The sequence below is a fragment of the Channa argus genome, chromosome 15 (genome assembly GCF_033026475.1).
Source record: "Channa argus isolate prfri chromosome 15, Channa argus male v1.0, whole genome shotgun sequence".
In the NCBI taxonomy this organism is placed as follows: domain Eukaryota; kingdom Metazoa; phylum Chordata; class Actinopteri; order Anabantiformes; family Channidae; genus Channa; species Channa argus.
This window is the reverse complement of record NC_090211.1, coordinates 3,374,515-3,395,525: the sequence shown is the minus strand read 5'-3', so window position 1 is coordinate 3,395,525 and position 21,011 is coordinate 3,374,515. Positions and strand designations below refer to the sequence as shown.

At 38.9% G+C, this 21,011-nt stretch overlaps 2 protein-coding genes across 4 annotated transcripts; one reads left to right on the top strand and one right to left on the bottom strand.

The window, feature by feature from the left end:
- The first annotated feature begins 1,168 nt into the window (after positions 1–1,168).
- zgc:158403 (tetratricopeptide repeat protein 39A) lies at positions 1,169–13,755 on the top strand. 3 transcript variants are annotated; one of them, XM_067477590.1, is made up of 18 exons: positions 1,169–1,460; positions 2,029–2,133; positions 2,608–2,739; positions 4,376–4,434; positions 4,919–4,986; positions 5,214–5,278; positions 6,269–6,368; positions 6,468–6,533; positions 6,645–6,753; positions 6,857–6,924; positions 7,995–8,054; positions 9,011–9,172; positions 9,261–9,352; positions 10,935–11,055; positions 11,144–11,255; positions 11,360–11,474; positions 11,845–11,961; positions 12,863–13,755. In XM_067477590.1, exons 1-18 carry the CDS (start codon positions 1,426–1,428, stop codon positions 12,969–12,971), a joined length of 1,695 nt encoding a protein of 564 aa, XP_067333691.1. In that variant the 5' UTR covers positions 1,169–1,425; the 3' UTR covers positions 12,972–13,755. The 3 variants fall into 3 exon arrangements, with proteins under 3 accessions (XP_067333691.1, XP_067333692.1, XP_067333693.1); XM_067477591.1 differs by lacking the exon at positions 1,169–1,460 and adding an exon at positions 1,467–1,611; XM_067477592.1 differs by lacking the exons at positions 1,169–1,460; positions 2,029–2,133; positions 2,608–2,739 and having other exon boundaries at positions 4,380–4,434; positions 4,924–4,986.
- A 631-nt stretch (positions 13,756–14,386) lies between these two features.
- gadd45gip1 (growth arrest and DNA-damage-inducible, gamma interacting protein 1) lies at positions 14,387–16,716 on the bottom strand. The gene is made up of 2 exons (XM_067477593.1): positions 16,281–16,716; positions 14,387–15,029 (listed from the first exon to the last, which is right to left on the bottom strand). The coding sequence occupies exons 1-2, from the start codon at positions 16,679–16,681 to the stop codon at positions 14,738–14,740; spliced, it is 693 nt and encodes a 230-aa protein (XP_067333694.1). The 5' UTR covers positions 16,682–16,716; the 3' UTR covers positions 14,387–14,737.
- Between the last annotated feature and the right edge of the window lie 4,295 nt (positions 16,717–21,011).

Genomic DNA, 21,011 nt, shown 5'->3' with positions numbered 1-21,011 from the left:
ACACACTGATTTATTTACTGTTTTTGAATGAAGCAAACTTAGGACAATCATGTACAATAGCAACAAATAAGGTAATGACACTACTACACCAGTGGGAGGCAGCAATTCACAAAAACGGGTCTTAGGGGAAAACTTGAAGCCAAGTATTAACAGGGTCATGTATTAGCGGGGTCAAAACACCCTAGTGCAATTCATAATCCCCGTGCTGTTGAACACTGACCTTTTTCTGCCCTTGGACCATCCTTTGCTGGACTTTTGAACGTGCACTGCTACAAGTAAAAAAGAAAACTTCCCTTCCATGCAGTACAATGGGAACATTGACTGATCTGAGCAATAGATAATTACAGATAATTATCCCAAGAAGGACTTGTGCTTGTGCACAGCAGAGAAAAAGAGAGATGGGGGAGTTGGAAGGAGTTGTCTATTCAGGAGCTTAACTTTTTTTTTCATTATTGTACAATTTCTTTTAGTTGTGTAAACTAAATCGTAAGTGTACTACACTATTTGTAAGTACAAATACCACTTCTATTCCAGTTTGCTCGTTTTTTCTGAAGGCAATTGGTTTGCATGCTTTTATTAAGTAAGGTTAACTAATCTGAATACACATTTTTCTACTCCCTAATACTACTTTATTCATCTATTTCAATTAGGAGGTAAAAACATTATCCTTTGTTCCTCACCGTGTGTAAATGGCAGCTATTACTTTGTCCATACAAAAGGACAACTTTATAATATAGTGTATAATTTGGATTAGTGGTTTCCAACAGTAGGCCACATAAACTCAGACTCAGAATAATTAACCAATCAACAGCAAACGAAATCTATTTTAGGAGCTGCATGAAAGCCAAACTATTTTAATGCTCCATTGCACTTACACTCATGCTTTCCTAGTTCACACCTACAGTAAAACCAATTATATTGAAGTTTTACCTTTAATTCCTGTTTAGTTCACTGTTTGTTCTAAGTATAGATTTCAATCAAATTACTACAATAGTATTAGTAATTTTACCTAAGTATAATATCTGGTTTCTTCATCTACCACTGCGTCACTTCTCGACCCTTGACTGTAATCTCTCTCTCTCTCTTCACAACTGACGGAACCGTCATCCGCTGGCACCTGCTCCTGTGGTTCAGAGCGCAGTGGAACGTGTGCGTGGCAGTGGTGTCACAGAGGAGGAGTCCGGTGCGCCTCGAATGCGCACGCCCAGACTGGCGAGTGCACACACATAAATGCATACCTGTACCTCTGAGCGCCTGGAGTGGAATTAAACACCAGGGGAGACTTTAGTGATTTAACACCAACTGTATCACCTTTGCAGTTTGAAGGCTTCTCTTTACAGCGTCAGGCCTGAATGCATCATTATTTTCTACGACTGCTGCAGATCTGCTAACAGGTGTCAGGGGCACGTCGCCCGGAGAGTGAACATGTCCAATGGGAAAGGCGCAAATGCTGCAGAAAAGTGAGTACAGACAACAGGAAATCCAGGAACAAACTCAAAGTTGGACCTCCCTCCCTAACCGAGGAGCCGATCTTACTTTCCTCGCTTTCTGAATCAGCTGGTGAACAACTATTAAGCTCAGTTAAACCAACGTGCGCACGAAATGTATTAGGTATTATTCTTTTTTTTTTCTTTTTTTTTTACCTGAAGCAGGACATGGGAATAATAAACTGCTTGTGTTATCTTTTTTTTCCCACGTTTTTTCATAATAATAGGCTGTCAGATCAATTCCGGTGTTAACTGCACCAGGAAGGACTCTGAAGTTATGCATTTAGTGATGTGTGACCTTCTAACAGGTTACTAATAGTTAATGATGGCATTAATTTAGTTACTTATTTAATGGGGGTGGGGGTTGAAGAAGTGTAAATAGCTTTACCTGCATCATATCTGTGCTGTGTTTCATTAACGGAAACACACAGTTCCCGGAATTTGAACAGTGCCCAGTGTGTCGCTGATTTTGCATCACCCTCCACCAGCACGTGTGACTTATGTGCATATTTTCTTAATCCAACATGGTATTGTGTTGCAGCTCGTCACAGATGAGCCTGAAAGAGTGCCTGGATGAGTGTATGGAGGCCTTGGATCTCTTCCTTAACAACCACTTCAATGAGAGCCTGGAGAGGCTGCGGCCAAGGTAACACAACAATCCTGACTCGTGTTTGTCCCCGTAGAGCTTTTCACTTAGCTGCCACTGTGTGAGTTCCAGCTTGTAGCCTACTGCATTTTAGCATGTTCATTGTGGCATGATGTCAGCAGTTTTTAGCCTATGGTGATCTGAAGAGACGTGTGTGTGTGGCATGAACTGTGAAGTGGTGTGCTTCCTGTCAGTTAAGACACCAGGGTGGCCCTGGTAGGCTCCATTCCTCCAGGATATGAAGTGTTTGCTGAAGCTGACGCCCAAGGTCTGACTGATTCAATAGCCCTGTAAAATAAACAGTATGCACAAGACAGACTGGAATGGTGGAGGAGATAGGAAGGATAAAGGGAGCATGATATTTACTCTTATCTTCCCTCAACAGGGAAATGCGCAGGTCATGCAGCTCTGTTTGCTGACAGTATGATGTGTATGATGTTGATCCCGGGACTCCATGTTTTTCCCCCTATGTAGAGTGAACGAGAGCATGTACCACGCTCTTATCTATGCCACGGTGCTGGAAATGCAGGCCATGATGACTTTCCAACATGATGACATCAGCAACGCAGGAAATACCATGAAATGTGCCCAGGAGGTTTGTCAGAGGTCAGGAAGTCTTGTGAATGTAGATTGTGCATTACTTTTGTTTAGCTTCAAACTAATGATTGTTTGAATCATTTTCTATTATGTTTCCACATCTCTACTTGTTTAAATCTCTAAGATGCTGCTAACCGTTCCACAGTCCACAAGCCCTAAGAGGCTAATTTACATGAGAACATTTACATGGCTCGTTTCTAACCGTACTATCAATTTGGCTGTGCTTGCATGAGAGAAGCCATTATATGGTTTTACAGATAGCGACATTGAACGTGTTGTTCATAGATGAGCGCTTTGACAGTCATAAGAGGAACAGTGACATGCAAAGAACAACTTTGTAGTCCTGTCTGAAAATTTCGGACATTTCTCTGTGATGTTTGTACAAGTGCTGCCACATCTCACAAAGCTCAGCTGCACAGTCTTGTCACAAATAGCTTATTTTTGGGTTGATAAATATCAGCAGCCAGAGAGTGGGTGCACACTCATTAGATTTAATACAAAGCATAATTAACTCCTCTGAAATTGTGTCATAAGGCTGCTGCCTGTTCCTCTTTTTCACAGTGAGACTCATTCACAAAGAACATCACACTGTGTATCTTTAAGTCGGGAAACTGAAACATACTGCAGCCAGTTTAGAGGAGCTACAACAGTAACAGTTTCACTGTAGCCGAATTTTTTTCAAGGACATTTTTCAAAACAGTGCTATGACAGACGTAAGAGGGAAGGGTTGAGGCATTACATTTTAACATTATATTAAACATTTTTCAAACGCAAAGCACTCCATGATTAATATGTGAGGAGGTCAAGGGGACTACAATCACTGAGATATTAAAGGATATTACAGCCTACAGTAGGTTACGCAGGGTTTGATAATCTGCGTGTGACTGTGATGCAAATAAAGACCCTGAAGTAATAAATGGAGAGGATTACTGTGCTTATGAAAAGTATTCACCCCCCTTGGAGGTTTTCACCCCTCATTTCCCAAGATGAAGTTTCACGGGATGGTGACAAAGAGGAAGAAGAGTCGAAATAAATCTCTACTTATTTAGAAAGTGGTCTACCTAAGGCACATTTATACCTCTGTCATATTCCCTGATGACGGATTTAGCTGTGCTCCTCTAGTGACTTGCAAATGTTCCTGTGTCCATCTCCTGATTTTGGCTTTTCAGTGATCTTCACACAGTTGATTGGAGTGTTCTTCTAACAATACTAATACTAATTCACCAGTGACTGGACCTTCCAGATACAGGTGTGTTTATACTACAAGCCTATAAGCACGTTCACTGCACTCAGATGATCTCCATTTAACCAAATGTGTGTCCTCTGAAACCAGTTGGCAACACCGGTGAATTAGGTGAGGTACTTTTAAAGGGGGTGAATACTTATGGAATGAGAAAAACAATATTACATTAAGCAAGATTAAATGTTATTTTAAAAAGGTGAAATTTCAATAGTTTTAATAGGCACTGTAACCACTAAAATATAGAAGTTTCTGTGATGATACTGTATAAACCAATAAACCAATTAGCCCTCACATAAACAGAAGTTAGTTAATACCCCAACCTCTGTTTATGTGAGGGCTAATGTCTTGTGTTAATGAAATTTTTATTTTTATCCATTTATTTATTTATTCTTTCTTTGTTAGGTTTCGTCAGAAATCCTCAGGTTTGGCTAACAAGTCAGCAGGGGATTCAATAACTGAAGGTAAAAATCTTAGATGCCTATTTTCTGCAGTTTTTAGAGTGAATTATACTTAAAAATGTGGAATTTGAACTTTATTCTGATTTTCCCTTTGGTTGGCAAGAGATAATATAACATAGCACAGGGTCAGTGTTAATTGTTGGACATTTTCATCTTCTTTGCGTTTTTCCACCATTACATTCCTACGGTGTAAAGATAACAACCCTGTGTGTTTGTGAAATGCTGGCATGAGAAATTAGTGCATCCCAATTACACTATTTAAAAAAAATCTTAATCTCAATCAGTCTTTGCAACATCGCTCCAACTCACTCCTGTCATTCATTATGACAGTATATTCTCAGAATATTAGTAATATTGTTAAAAGCTAAAGCAGCAGGTTCCTATTTCCATATAATTTCCTATGAGCAACTGATGTCGTAGAGGTGAAACCACTTCTTTATTCTTAGATTTTAGACTTTGCCTGTTAACTATGATCATTATATTGCAGAGCAGCTCCATGCTGAAGTGTGTTACGCAGAGTGCCAACTCCAAAGAGCTGCTCTCACCTTCCTCCAGGTGCAGTAGACGTATATGCTCTTAAAAAACAGAATCCAAAACAATATGTGTAAACTACTATAATGTTGTACTAAAGTTTCTGCATCGTTCGGATTTACAAGACTGTCAATCTTAGAGTTTGGTGATTATATGTCATGTGGTATTTGATGTATAATAATATGCACCTCTTTTCAAATTAGTACAGTAAATACATTTTTGTCATTATCCCTTGTGTATTAATTTTGTAGGATGAGAGTATGGTGAGTTTTATCAAAGGAGGGATCAAAGTACGAAACAGTTACCTCATTTACAAGTAAGTCGAAAGCAAACTGGGTGTATATGTAATGAGTTTGGGTGGTGTGTAATGTGAGTAACCAATACAAGTATATACTTTATCTATTTAATGGCCAGACTATGGTTATTATTAAAAAAGCACTCCACCAATTTTACACATTGTCACCCTCTTAAAATTATGACCTAATTCATATTTATTTAAAGTAAGAGGTGACTTCAGCAAATAAATTACTTTTGCAAAAACATTATTTGGACCATTATTTTATGAAGGCGATGGCATGCAGTTTAGCAGGGCTGCAAATAATAATATTTTAATTATTGAGTAAACTGCTTATTATTTTCTAGCTTCATTGAGTATAAATGTATTTTAGTAGATGGTGACCTCTTCAAATTGCCTAACTTCTTTCACCAGCAGTCCTAAACCAAGAGATATTCTAATTAGAAATTGTACAGTACACAATAAAGAAAAGCAAAATCCTCACATTTAATAAACTAGAACCAGTAATTTGCAGGCATTTTTGGTTTGAATAGTTGCGTAATAACAAACAGTTTAGCCTCCTCATCATTACACTGCACTTCCTGTGAAAACCACGCAGAGATCCTCTGAGGTTTGAAGGGATTGGTCTATAAAAGAACCCAGATTTTGTCACAGTGATGTCATCACGCTTAGCTCATTCTGGGTTTAGACACTAAAATGTTATACCAGAACGACTCTATCACAACCTTGGTTGGATGATTCAAAAGATGTGGGAATTTATCAGACTGGCACAGTCCAACAAAAATGCTATTAGGCTGCATTGTGGGAAATGTAGTAGTGCTTTTGAAATCCAACATATACCTCGGCCTCTGTTGCCTTTCATTTTGCATTTTCATTTTGTATTTCCTATCTTTGGTCCAATATTAATTGCTTAAGTGTGTTAAAAATAATAGTCATATGTCCATTTAGGCTATACAGTATGAGCCAATCAAGCTGAGCTGTATTGGTAATCAATTGCTTTTCATCATGCAGAGATCTTCATGCCTTCATAAAATCTCACCACTTTGTCAAAGGACTCAGCCACATTCACTTAGAGGGAGGAATATCATTTGGAATGGGGGCGTTTAATCTGGTATGCCACAATAGTACCTTCCAACTCCACCACTTTACTGTGTATTGTGTGTAATCTGTGTTTGTGCCATGCTGTTTATTAGGTCTTCTTTATTTACAGACACTCTCTCTATTTCCTCCACGCATACTCAGAGTTTTGGAGTTTGCAGGCTTCTCTGGAGACAAGGTGTAATATACAAATGTCCTCTGTTTTGGATGTACTTAATAAGTGACACAGCAACTCGCTCACTTACATGTTACCTAACGCCTTCTTGTTCCATGTGTGATCCTGTTGTAGGAATATGGACTGTCCCTGCTTCAGAGCGGTGCCACAGGGCTGAATCTGCGCTCCATGCTGTGTGCTCTGCTACTGCTCTGCTATTACACCTTCCTCACATTCATATTGGGTAGTGCAGTACCCCGTCCATTTATGACTAGGATTCTGTCATAAAATGCCATGTCATGTCACACAGTATCATTTACTAAATGTGAACTGTGTCTTGTCCTCAGGGACAGGTGAGGGAGAGGTGGTTGAAGCTGAGAAGCTGCTGAAACCTTTCCGGCTCCGCTACCCACGGGTGAGTGGAAATGTGTTTACAGACGAAATCCCTTTCTAGGAAAAACTGTGATATTGCTTCAATTGTAAATAGTAACTTTGGCTCGAATATTGTGTTTTGTTTTTGTTTTTGTTTTTTAACAAATGACACGTACATTTGACAGCAGAATGTTGCAACCAGCAGTGTTTCTGTCAAATTCAACTTCGAGTATGGACTGAGCTACTGTACCATAGATTATTAGCTGTGAGTTCACATCCAAATATGTTTAATTGAGACAAAAGTTGATGGTAACTCTACATCCTGAACTAAACAATGTGAACTTATTGTCTGTAATAGTGTGGGGGGAAAAAAAACAACCGACTTCAGAGAGCTGAATATTATTGTTCCTGATTAGATAACGTGTTAACTTCTAGCTCGAGAACAAAGTTTATAAGTCACTGGGACCACGGGACCACCATTCTGGCTAAAAAAAACAAACCTGAAGACCACGGCTGTGGTACGTGGTCCAAATCTGATAAAGAAATGTGATATGAGCATTTCCTTGTGGTGATATTTGTGCTGCTCATCATGACTCCAGTCGTCTGGGGCTCCTCGATCAGATCTGATTGCCAGTTAAACTTTAAATCATTTTTCTACAGATCTTTCTATTATTACAACATCTCTACTTCACGTCAGCTTTTTTTGCACATTCACATCATTTCTCTCTTCTATTTTCCAGTCATTACTCTAATCTCATTCTCGCTCCACCTTCCACTCACATAGTGGCTTCTGCACACTGAAACCTTACAGCTTCTTTCCTTTATTTTACATGCACTCGCACACTTTCATGGTATCAGTCCTACCACTCTACCTGACTCACTTCAAAGTCCCTGTTTCCACTCCACCTTATACCCACTGTACATACCAGCCCATCCCAGAGAACAAACTCACAGTTCTGACACAATGTGTACCAATCCTAAATGGAATTGTCCTGGTCAAATATAAACCCAAGAGTAATTGCTATAAAATATGTTTGCAAGTGATAGATGAGAATTTACACACAGCAAAGTGACTTGTAGGACTAAAACACTGCGTTTCTGCCTTCTGTCCAGGGAGCGATATTCCTCTTCTTTGCAGGCAGGACTGAGGAGATCAAAGGAAACATTGATGGGGTTTGTTGTTTTACTATTTGTACATTTCACCTTGTGCAGTGGTTTGTTCTCATTAACATAATCCTAAATCAATTCCCGGGCGCAGTCAAAGCATCTTTATGTTACTATGGTAATTTCAATGCCACGTTTTAGCTAATGAATCACTCGGGACCAGCGCCCAATGTTAATATTTAATATGCATCATACCACATATGTAGTGTCACTGGTACTTGGCCTTATTAACCTGCTACAGTTGGGTGCATATTAATAGTTTTTGAAAATATTTATTTTTAAATATATAAAAAGAATAAAATTAAGAATTTCCCTCAACTTAATATTACTGTGGGGTGACTGTGGCGCAGGAGGTAGAGTGGTCATCCACCAATCCCACAGTTGTTGTTTCGATCCTCGGCTCCTCCAGTCACATGTTGAAGTGTCTTTGAGCAAGACACTGACCCCCAACTTAGTTGCTCCCTGTGAGTGTTATTGGTGTGTGAGTGTGTGTGAATGGGTGAATAAGAAGCAGTGTAAAGCACTTTGAGTGCCAATAGGTAGAAAAGTGCTACTTAAGTACACAACATTTACCATTTACCCTTTATTTAGTGAACATTCAGCTATTACAATCGTTCTTTCATCAGAAAAAAAGTTACATTTTTAAATACATTTTTAAGAAGGGTGGTTAGTTCTGCTGCCTTCCAGCTGTGAGCTTTCTGTGTGGAGTTTGCAACCCTGAACAGGATACGAGGCTAAAGACAATGAATGTATGAGGGATGCATCAAGAGGGATGCAGACTTTTGCACTGATGTCATTTACATTATTTTACTAACTTCTGTATAAAAAGTTACTTCTGATGTTGAAAAGCTGAATTTGCATTAAATATTATGTTAATGAAAAATTCTGTGTTTGTGACAAACAAAATAAGAAGATGCAAACTTTTGCCACCAACTGTATGTGTTGTCATTTTACTGTGCTGTCAGGCGGTGGCACTTTTTGAAGACGGCTGCAGGGCCCAGCAGACATGGAAGCAGTTCCACCACATGTGCTACTGGGAGCTGATGTGGTGCTTCACCTATAAACGAGCGTGGAAGATGGCCTACTTCTATGCAGACCTGCTGAGCCAAGAGAGTCGCTGGTCCAAAGTACAGAGCTGTGAATACGTTATGATCTTGTCAAACATCTTGAGAAAGAAAATGAATTAATCCTATTTTTACTCTTTATCTCTCTTAGGCCATGTACGTGTACATGAAAGCTGCATACCTAAGCATGCTACCTAAGGATGAGGCCAGGCCCTTTGGCGAGGATGAGGTAGAGCTCTTTAGGTAATTGTTTCACGTTTCATATTGTTTTTTTTGTCCTTCTATCATACAACCCAGTTTTGAATAAAGTTCTACGCATTGTAAACATAAAGTGCAAATATTAATTGCACTGTATTAATATGAATAATTTAAAAGCAATTTTATATTCTAAATATGTTCAAAAACAACACATCAGATTTTGAAATTGAGATATTTGAATTTTTTTTTTTAATGTCAGCTCAGTTTGAATTGGAGGCCAGCAACATGTTTCAAAAAGGTTTATCACTGTGTTGCATCTTTGTTAGACAGTTGAGGAGACCAGTTGCTTTTATTTTAAAAGCACTATTTTCAATGATGCCTGATGTAGAACTACAGGTGCTCAGTGGTGCAGGACCTCCCTTGTCTTTCATTTCATAATGCTTCAAATGATTCCAGGAGATATAAGGTGTAGACAGTTTAGCACATGGACTGTAAGGACCTTTCTTTTCTATGGCAGCTTATATGTTACTGTCTACATGTCATTCAGCATTTATGATGCCTTCGCAGATGTACACGTTACCCATGCTGTGTGCATGAATGCCCCCACACCACCACAGATGCTGGCCTGCTGATTAAAAAGTCTGATGATCCCTGAATATTAAATTTTGATTCATCAGACAATCACCAGATAAAGCAGTTTCCTAAAAGCAGCCTGTCCATGAAAAGTAGCTACTAAACGTTCAGAGTTCCATGTCTTGACTGTAGCTCTCTCTTTAGGCAGCCACTAGCCAAAACCATACAAAAGCTCTTTAGCCTCCGTTACCACTACGGTGAATTTACAGATAATTCCTAATTATTAACATCATTTCTCTTATGTATGTAGGATGTTGTCTTGTATTGTTTATTTTTCTCCTGCACAAACAATTTCCCTTTGGGGGACACTACACTTATTATTGAGTCTTGAGAACACCTTTCCACTTTACCTCAGTCTGTCTTTAACAATATGAGGGTCAATGAAGGCAGCAGTGTAATTTAATAATGGTTCTCCAGAGATTTCTCAGGATTGTCTGATTATTTTAATGCTGTTACGAAACTCAAACTTTTTTTTAAAATATCCAATCATATTGACCTATGAGCTGTTCTACAAGGTGGTTTTTTGGTGACACATAAAGTGTGTTGTCCTCAAATTTAAAATGAGCAATTTCATTGCCACAAAACAATCCAGTTTCTTTGTTTAAAACTGTCGATATCTTGTCTTTGTACAATGAAAGATTGAAAATTGCAATTTAATGCAATGTTTTCATTTTGCACAGCCTCCCAGCTTTTTGGAAATGGGGTTGTTGTTGTTTTTTAAATGAGTTTGTATATAAAAACTAGCAGCTTCACAGACGTGCTGTTGTACTTTGTTACCAAGAAAGATGATCTGTAGCACTTATAGCGGAATTACTGTCTTCTGAGTTCACACTACTTCTGATATGTTGCCTTCAATTTTTATGAACTTATTTGCATTTTATGAATGTGAAGCTACACTTTGCAATGCAGCAGTTATTTCAGGTTTAGGTACAATCACACTACTTTACACCTAAGAGCTCTAAATGTGTCTCCTTATTTTTACTGGCGTCTTTAGACGAGTGCCCACCTTCAAACAGAAGATAGCAGGGAAGTCTCCTCCAACTGAGAAGTTTGCTATCCGTAAAGCCAGACGCTACAAGGCTTCCTCCCCAGTCAGGTTACCAGTACCAGTGCTGGTAAAGCTCCGTGCACAAAGCCACATTCACACTGAACAGTATGTCTTAATCACAGAGCCCTCTAACACTGTTTACCGCTGCATTGTAGGAGATGATGTACATGTGGAACGGCTTCAGTATGATCAGCAAACAGCCAGAGCTGACTGAAGGGATGATGCAGACTTTAGTGGAGGCAGAGCACATCCTGCTGGAGTCTCGTGGTAATACAGCATTACTCAAACCATGAACCAGGACGTAACCCTCTGACCTAAATTACTAGTGAAGACAAAATTAACTTTTCTGACGTCTGCTCCCTGCTCTACAGAAAATGAGTATTCAGTAGACGACCGTTGTGTGATCCACCTATTGAAGGGTCTGTGTTTGAAAAATCAGGGACTCCTCCAGGCTGCCGAGGAATGTTTTAACAAAGTGTGTTCCAGGTGAGTGTTTTCTTGGCTTTTGTCAGTCTTTCCCAAATGTCTGTCCCTCTGATAGAATGTGCAAGGGCATTTCCGCGCTGGATGTTTTGTCAGTGTAATGTTTGCACAGCAGTAATAAAATCCTCTCTAATCACTCACCAGATCATACAGCACAGAAATCCAATAGACATTAGTCCCTGTTGAGTCACTATGAAGTTTACAATTACTTACAAATTAAAAGTTTCTTTTTCTTATGTTTCTGATCTTGAGTCTTCTATAAAATATAAAAAGATCAGCTGTTACAGAGGTTTACTGAGGATGTCGCATGCAGTACAGGGACTATGAGACTATAACAGTCATGGTAATGCATCGTTATTTTGTGTGTTCTCAGTGAGAAGAAGATCAAGTTTGACCACTATCTTGTGCCCAACTCTATGGTGGAGCTCAGTCTGCTCTACATAAACCAAGGCAGAAGAGACGAAGCTATTAAACTACTGCGCAAAGCCAAGTAAGTTACTTGCACGTTAATAGTACCTAATGACTTAAACTGTAAAAATGATCAAGACGTTGTCCCAGACTTAATTTTTGTAAATCAGCTGCACAATATATTTTTTTCTGTCTTGTTTAAACAGCAGAAAACAGACACGTTTACCATAATGACCATTACCATGAGTACACACACCACTCAGCTACAGCACATGAACTAATAAATGCTCATGTATCAATATGAGTTAACCACCTGTCAGCTCATAACGTTTTTAAAAAAGTGAACTTTGTCCTGTTTTGTCATAATTACCATAATCAATATTGTTGAAAGTACATTGCTTTCTTTACGTTTGTACTAAAATTGTAAAGCTACTGTAGCGGACAGGTTGCTGTTGCTTCACAAGAGGAGTATTAAACTTTGTATGTAATGGGGCAACAAAGCAAAACATGTACTTCTTAAAACTACTTTTTAAAATTGTTTTATTGTGACAACTACTTTTATTTGTATATTTCATGTAATATACTTTAGTAATGTACTTCGTTACTCTACTATAAGTTTTTATTTATATTGATCCAAACAAAAATTGTGCGTTTAGAAAATATATAAATTTCAGGACTGTAAAATAGAATTGGGTAGAAGTAGTACGGGCTTCTGTTTCTCTGGTTCCTTAGCACAGAGATATTACTGTAACACTAGATGTCACTGTCTGCTTGGTAAATATAGCTGTTATACTCCTTCTGGATAATCATATAGATCCTTCTGATCGTCTTTATTAAAGGAGCCAGTGACATATATTTGCCTCTTTAATGTCATTCCTCTGCGCTCATTAAATGTAAAGCTTCCTAATGGGATGAACAAGAGCATGTGCACAATAAATCACAGTATTCTGCAACCTAACCATGCCTGTTGTTTGGACTTGTAGACAAAACTACAAAGATTACTCCATGGAGTCTCGTACACAGTTCAGGATACACGCTGCTCTGGCCAAACTTAAGGCTGATCCTGGTGAAGATGAGGACACTCATCTTTAAGAGGACATTTCAAAGGCTCGACACAGCGGACTCTCCTTATCCCTCACAGTTGTTGCTGTTTTTACCCTGAAGCCTGGTTTTTAACCTACAATATACTAACTGAATATGAATGAATGGCTACAGGTGTACTTGTTCAGGCTTTATGTGTCACAATCTGTGTCACTAACATCTTAAAGAATAATTTGTTATATTTACAGCAGCCATCCAGCGCACTCTGACCCCAGAGTACAAGTGGCAAGAGAACATTGTGAAATGAGGGGTTTCAGAGGTTAACACAGACTTGAGTGTATATAGTGTAGACTTTTTTTTTTTTTTTGATCACTGCAAATTATTAAATGAATATTGACAACCACTATGAATTTCAAATGTCAAAAATATTAGGACTTAAATGTATAGTAATACTTTTATTTAATTGTAAGAGCTCTGTATGATTCATTCTTTAACTTAACTTCAAAATACTTGTTTTGCGGTATTTCACATGCAGCTGCACAACACGTGATACTAAATAATTTGAAAAACTAATTTTACTAGCTCAAATAAATGTAAAACGGACAGTCAGGAGCAAGTATCCTGTGCTCTGGGACAACACAAACATGCAAATCAGCCATGCTACAGCAGTACAACAACTGTTTATAGCCGTTCTAAATTCACTTTCACCGTCATGGTGTTTTTAATTGCTGAACTTCAGTGTTTAAACACACTGGACCAGTGCGTGCACTTTCCATAAATGTTCAAATGTATTAAAAGAATTTTTCATTTGAATAAATTCCAAAAGTGAATGTCTTATTTGTCTTAAGTGTTGACTCATCTTGTCACCAGTAAAGGGGGACTAACAGAGCGCTGCCAAAAAATGTGTTTTGTGTACATTGTAGAAAAATAGAAGAGGTTTCTCTGGTGAATCATTTGAAGTGGTAGCAGAGACAAATCCCACAGAGTCTAGAATCCTAACAGTGGAGTAGGACTCCTGGTTGATGAGCTGTGGATGCTGGCTCAAGGGTAACAGATTTAAATTAAGACTGTATAAAGATGACAGGCTGGGCAAATCCAGACTGATCTAGAGCAACTGCTAATTAAAAAAAAAAAAAGTTTGGTATTGCAAGAAGAGAAACAAAATATTTGCCCATCAAAATAAGGACACCCAACTGTAATATCCTGGTTTATTTGTTCATTCGAAACTCTCAAAACAAGCAGTTTAGTTTTATGCTCCTACTTATAGCAAACCTTATTTAGTCAGAATGAGTTTAGTATGTCTCAAACACATTCCGCTGTGTTTTTTTTCCTAACAAATGTCCACTCATTTTAATGAGCAGGGGTTACATTAACATTTGGAAGAGACACTTTGATACAAAGCCAGCAAGCCAAAATCCAAGTTAGGCCGAATAAATTTTAAGCAAAAAGTTCCATGAGAAGAAATGTAAATGACAATGTTTTATTTTGGGTACACAGAAGGGAGGAGTTTCAGAGGAGACGAAAAAAAAAAAAATCATGGTGCAGTCTGTACAGAAATGTATTTGATATCTGTGATTGCTAAATACATTGGTCAGAAAATACCACTTACCCAAAATACAGCAATAACTATTGATAAAGTTTGTACAGAAGAGTGGATGGAATTTTCATTAATTCAGCCCATTACATGTCATTGAGTAACGATGAGGATTCTATCACAATTGTCTGACTGCTCTGAGTTTGCAGCAGTTATCATCCCATTGAATACAATCACACCAGGGCCTAGTAGTTATTTATGTCAGAACTGACTCAATCCAAGACTAAGAGGACGCAGCAGGAGGTGTGACAGGAGCTGCTGCTTGCTCCTCTCTCAGCCTGCGTTTCATTAGTTTCTTCTTCTTTTTCTCTTCCTTTTCTATTTCAGCAACCATTTCCAAGAACTTGGGGCTGCGGGGGTCCACTGCATAGCCAAAGCGCTCTCTGGCCTCAGCCAGCAACTTTGCACGGCGAGCCTTTTCCTCTTTTAGCTTCTGTTTGCTTTCGCGCTTTTCTCTGCGCCAGTCAGCTATCATCTTAGGCATTTTGGCCATGTTAGCTGCTATGAGTTTCTCTCTGCAACGGAGAAAAAATTGTAAAACAAATGGTAAAGTAGTGCCTAATGCCTAGTTGTAGGCCTATGCTGTGAACACTCATTTTCAGTAGAATGTCTCTACTATAAAATTTGGTTCAGATGTTCAAGGTTTTTTACTTGTACTTTCTTTTACTTGAACAATCAGACCAAGACTTTATGGCTAAATAACTACAACTAATGACAATCTCATCAGCATCATTTGTACTTTTCATTTTCAATTCAGCAAATATCTTTAGGTAAACCCTCTAAACTAAGAGACGTCTGGCAGACAACGTGATAAACATCAGCATGTTCACATGATGACCAGTATTCCTTTATTTTAGACTGTATTGCTCTCAAGAGCCATCAAAATTAAAACATGTCACACTGCTCTTGTAGTTTATTAATGTTTTATTTACCAACCTTTCCAGCCATCAGGGTAGTATCCCGATGAAGACCTGAAGAGCAGTGAGACTACTTTTGACAGGTCTTGGATGCCAAAAAAAGAACATATTTGAACTTGTTTTTTTTTTTTTTATAAACACAGCTGCCACTTGGTACTGGATATGGAACTGTCAAGCATCAGCTGTCAAGTATGGAAAATGATACTGAATGTTTGCTCCGATTGGCAGAAATGAAAACTAACGTATAAGACAACAAGGTCAAAATTACTGTTTTAACTGTCTAACAGTTTTTCACTATATGTTTGTGCATGACAAGTAGCTGCTGTCATCACTACTCATAAGATGCTAAATGAGAGCTGAAGGGCACATATGCTTCATGAATAATCTTTGCACCATTAATACGCTTTGATTTTCAGTTACTGCATCTGCATTCTATAGCTTTTAATAAAACTTAGTAAAGTCTCTGGACGTTTGTAAAGGAGGATGCTTTGCATTTATTCTGTATTTAAGCCATGGCCCTAAAATAAGTTGTGATAGCACTGGAGATTAGTTTGCTTTACACAATACGTTTTCGTTACTGGCACTATTAGCTTGTGTAAGCTTAAGGTCCTCAGGCAGTTTACGATTCATACTGAACAATACTAATGTCAGACTTTATTATCGAAATGTCCGCAAGATCTTCTGACTCTGGACGTCACGTTACCTTTTGGAATTTATTTTTCAACCAGTTACTGTCATCACATGACAGAGAAACTGAAGTCACGTATAATAATATAGCAAATGTACCTAATACACAGGTGTTTGTCCGATATTTGGCGCAGTGATACTAGCTACGTTAGCGTTACTTACTTTGCCAGGCGTTTCTCGGTTTCCTCCTTCTCTTTCGCCTCTATATTCTTCAGCAATACTTCGAGAGGTGGGTGCCACTCTCTTTCCTCTGCGATAATCTTGTCCAACTGCTCTTGGCTCGGCCATAGCGACGTCGGGTCGATGCCCGACGCTGAGCCGTACCGACCGAACAGCTTCCTGTCATAGTGAGCCGTTTTCTGCCAGTCCGGCGTCTTCTCACTGTCTTTGTCTGGGATGTACGGCTCGCGGAGGTTTAGTTTTAAAGGTTTGGGGTTATAGGACGCTGTCGGCAATATAAGTCCACACTGAGAATTCATAGAAAGTACAGTTTTTGACGACGAAATTCCCTGTAATGTCCTACATAGCCCCGCTGTCCGCCTGCACAACATGGAGGCCGCCATCTTTCGTCAACTGCAAGGACCTCGTCCAAAGGTGACTAGTGCAGTGCCTGTTCGCCCCGGCGATCCAGCGAGTGTGTGTGTGTCTCTCTCTCTCTCCTCTCTTTCTATTTTTTATTTTTTAAATATTTTTTAAATGTATTTTTATTTGATGAAGGGTGGCACCCAAAGTCAGTGTCCATTACCGCCACATACTATCCTGGAGTGTTTCTCTACTAAATACAATTTTAACAGTGGCATATAGTGTTATTTTGGTCCCTTTAAACTGTCTGAATAGCGTTTCATATGTCCTGTCTACTGTGGGATGAAAATGGTTTCAGAGTATGTGTGTAACAATTCTCTAAATCCATGGTTTGGTTTGGATCTTGATTTTTTCATATGCTACCTTATTATTTTTTGTTTTGTTTTTTGTTTTAAGAGGGTTGGGGGGGATAGGAAAACACAGGAAAATCTGGGTTTTATTAAATCGTTTTCGAACACTAAACAAACGAATACAAAACATGTTTCCAAATTGTGTTTTGTCTACGAGACAATTGCAAACCCTATGCTCCAACGGATAACCAAGATTACTTGGATCTCTGACTTAGATGTCACGGTTTGGTTTTGATCTCTGTTTCAGAATTGTTGCACCCCTGCTTCAGAGATAACGCTGAAGTGGAACTAAACAAGCTTGTGTAGTTTACCACATATGGTAAATGGTTTTTCTACATTATTGGTACCCAACGCACTTTACACTCCTTCATTCTCCCATTCACACTCATAATCACACACACACACTCACACACAAATTGGAGATGCTATGCAGCTGGCCTACACTCACCGGAAGCAACTAAGTTGGGCTTCAGGACACTTTGACATGTGACCAGAGGAGGAGGGGGATCAAACCGACAACCCTGTGGTTGCTGGAAAACTGCTCTACCTTCTGAGCCATCAATTGATTACTTAAGAATTGATGATACATGGAATGAGATGAATGCACAGAATTATGAGTCTGTATGTTTCAAGTGGAAGTTGGCTGAGGAAGCGCCGGACCTAAAAATGTTAACCCTGGTTTTTAAGGTGATCAGAGGTGGAACAAATATTACATTGGACCTTCTGCAGGTTTGTTTCATCTCTCTGAGGCAGTATAACTCAACAAATGCGTTTTCCCTCTGTGCTTTGCTACACAGTATCAGGTTCAGATGTTTTCAGTTTATAGTATTTCATAAGAAATTGTTTTTCTTTGGTTGACAGACTGGGGAATTGTGTTAGCCAAAGATCAAAAGGTGTATAGCTTGTGAATTAATCACTTTCAGAAGGACTCTTTGAGGACTTAAGTTCAGTGGTGGGGGGGCCTGTGGTTCACTCAACATCTCTGTTGACTTGGAAGTAGTTGTGAGCAGGTGGGCCGTAGCCAGCGCACCAGAGCAAGAAGGGAAGCCGAGGTTCTTTTAACACCTTCTTTGAACATTTAGGGACCACTGGGCAGGGAAATAAACCTTTTTTGAAAGAAAGGATCTTTGTTTTAACCTCCTGAGCTCCACCTCCTCCTTCCCCTTTTAGCAACCTCCCTCAACTTTTATATTTAATTTCTTTTCAAGCAGCGGAGATGGAACAAATGGGCCAACTCTGGAGTGCAGCACTTACAGAGACAGATGTCATCGCTTTTGTGTCATGGGAGTGCGCAGAGCTCTCCACCGTCATTAAAGATTTAGGGTTCTCATGGCAGGGGTAGCACCAGGCTGGAGGTGGGGGTGGGCATGACAGAGGCTTAATTTGGCTTAGGAGCGATCTGGTGCCAAGCTCGGGGCTTTGGGGATCACATCAACGTCAGTCACAGGCAAATAGGCTTGTTAGCAGTTAGACGATAAGGGGATGGTGGCAAGATGACAGGTTTATTTCTGAGTGAGTAGGGATGGGTGGTGTGTTAAGATGTTTAGGGAAGTTTTATAGAACATGTTGATGATATATAACTCTGTTTCAAGCAGATGCATTGACTTGAGTATTAGTTTTGTTTAGAATGTAAGGAGCAGTTGCAGTGGCACAGACTATCTATTGATAGGTTTAAGTACAGTCATTAAAATGAACAGTAAAGAGTCGGCCCGGTCCAACGCTTTGGGAAAGCCACATGAACCACGAATGTCCAAAAACAGGCAGCCGAGGGTCTTGGCAATTCCAACATTTCAGGTACAAGTAGAACTCAGTGCAGCCCATAGAGCCCCCTAAGTATCTCAATACCATCTTTAGGTAGGGGGAACACCACAGCTAGTGTTGTCAACTTTGGCTTGATGAGGACTAATGCCACTATACTGCCTGTCCCTCCAGATTCCCAGCCAGGAACTGGAAAAAGTTAGCTTTGCACGTTTAAATAGCAGGCAAAAGTGTGCTCTGCTTTCTGTTACTTGGTTGGTTGAGTATCAGCCTGCAGAATGATACGTGTGTCTCATTCATAGTGAGACTTTAAACTTTCTGAAACAAAAAATACATGCATGTAATGGAGACATATATTTTTTAACTAGTACTTTGAGCTTTTTTGTGGAAAAAGTGCATTATTCACACACAATTATTCAAGGAGTATTTAGGATGTAAACCCTGTCTAGAAGGGAATTGTAAGCCGTCCTTAATGGAATTTGTATGTTTATTTGTGATGCTTTGTATTTTGCTGACGTGAGTAACAATCATGTGATTTTAGGATGGTGCCTAAATTACAACCCAAATCTGTAAATGACGGAACAGAGAAATGGAACTTTATGGTGTTTTCCACTCATCCATTATATGTAACAGCTTATCCTCTTCAGGGGTCGCAGGGGGGTTGGAGCATATGCCAGCTGTCATAGGGCAAGAATCAGGGTACATTCTGGACAGATCGCCAGTGTCTCGGGGCCAACACAGAGTGGCACTCACATTCACACCAATTTTAGAGTCACCAATTAACCTAACATGCATGTCTTTGGACTGTGGGAGGAAACTGGAGTACCTGGAGGAAACCCACGCAAGCACATTGAGAACATGCAAACTCCACTCAGAAAAGCCACAGATGGCCTTCCAGCTTAGAGGTGGCAGCGCTAACCGCTCCGCCACCGTGCTGCCTCCATGGTGTCATTGATAACTGAAGAGATTTGTTCATTTTTCATTAAGACGATGGACAGAATTTAAACAGCAATCACTTCAATATTCATTGAAATTACTGTGTACGGAAAGTTTTTCAAAATGAAGCAGATTATAGGTGTTTGAATGAAAGGGATTTGTCACTCTTAAATAACATTGTAAATTAAAAAATCTTTGAAACAAACAAAACAAACAAAAAAAGACATTTAAGATCACTGTTGGAAAAGGGAACAAACCATCCTATTCTTTTACTATTATCTGACATTTCACAGACTAACTGAAAGACTGCCAAACAAGACAGTAATGAAAATGTTCAGCAGTTGAAGTCCCAGGTTTATCCTAGACGTGTGTTTTAACCAAAAAACTGCAAATGAAAGCATCATCATCATCATCTATAAGGAGCCTGTGATGAATTGCAGGAATTTTAGTGTCATGTTGGTTTATTTTTTTAGTGTATGCACTGCACACTCTTAACCTGAATTAGTTGGAAACACAATGTCTTACACAGTCTTTTTTACAAAGGTAAAACTAAAAATGCCACGTTCTGTTAACCCAGAGCCTTGACTGGATGCAGTAGAAAAGTTAAAATTCATAGTTTTAGTCAAAGCCCGCAAATTTCCTTTCCTTACACATTTAGTGGCAAATTTATTATGAAAAGAGCCATTTTGTACCAAAATCTTTGTACAAAAGTCAAAGCACTAACTAACTAACAATTTTAAGTGTCTAACTATGCAGGCGGGGAAGTGTGATAAGATGCTGGTTTTGTTTCTTCAAAAACGTAGCATAACCTGTTGAGTGAACTCACAATATTTTATTTATTCAACTCAATATTTCAAATTAAAAGACTCTGAGTCATAAAAAAAATGTTTATAAGTCCTGACAATAAAAATCATTCATCTTAGCTTTAAAACATAAAATTTAGGGTTATGTTGATGTTGTGTTAATGAAAAAATAATAATTGATTCCACAAAATTCCAGTATGATTATTCAGAGTGTTACATAAATATGATGCAGAAATCTGTTTTTAATTACTTTCTATTTGCAAATGGCTTATTAGTTGTCATGTTAACATATATGAAGATTTTAAATAACAATCAAAACAATTTGGTTTTTTCTTAGAAACACACACACACACACACACACGTGAGCCAAGATTTGGTTTTATCTTTCCTGTGAAGCAATTGGCCAAGCTAGCATTACTATTTGTTGACACAAAGAAGAAATCATAATAAATTGAGTCTAAATG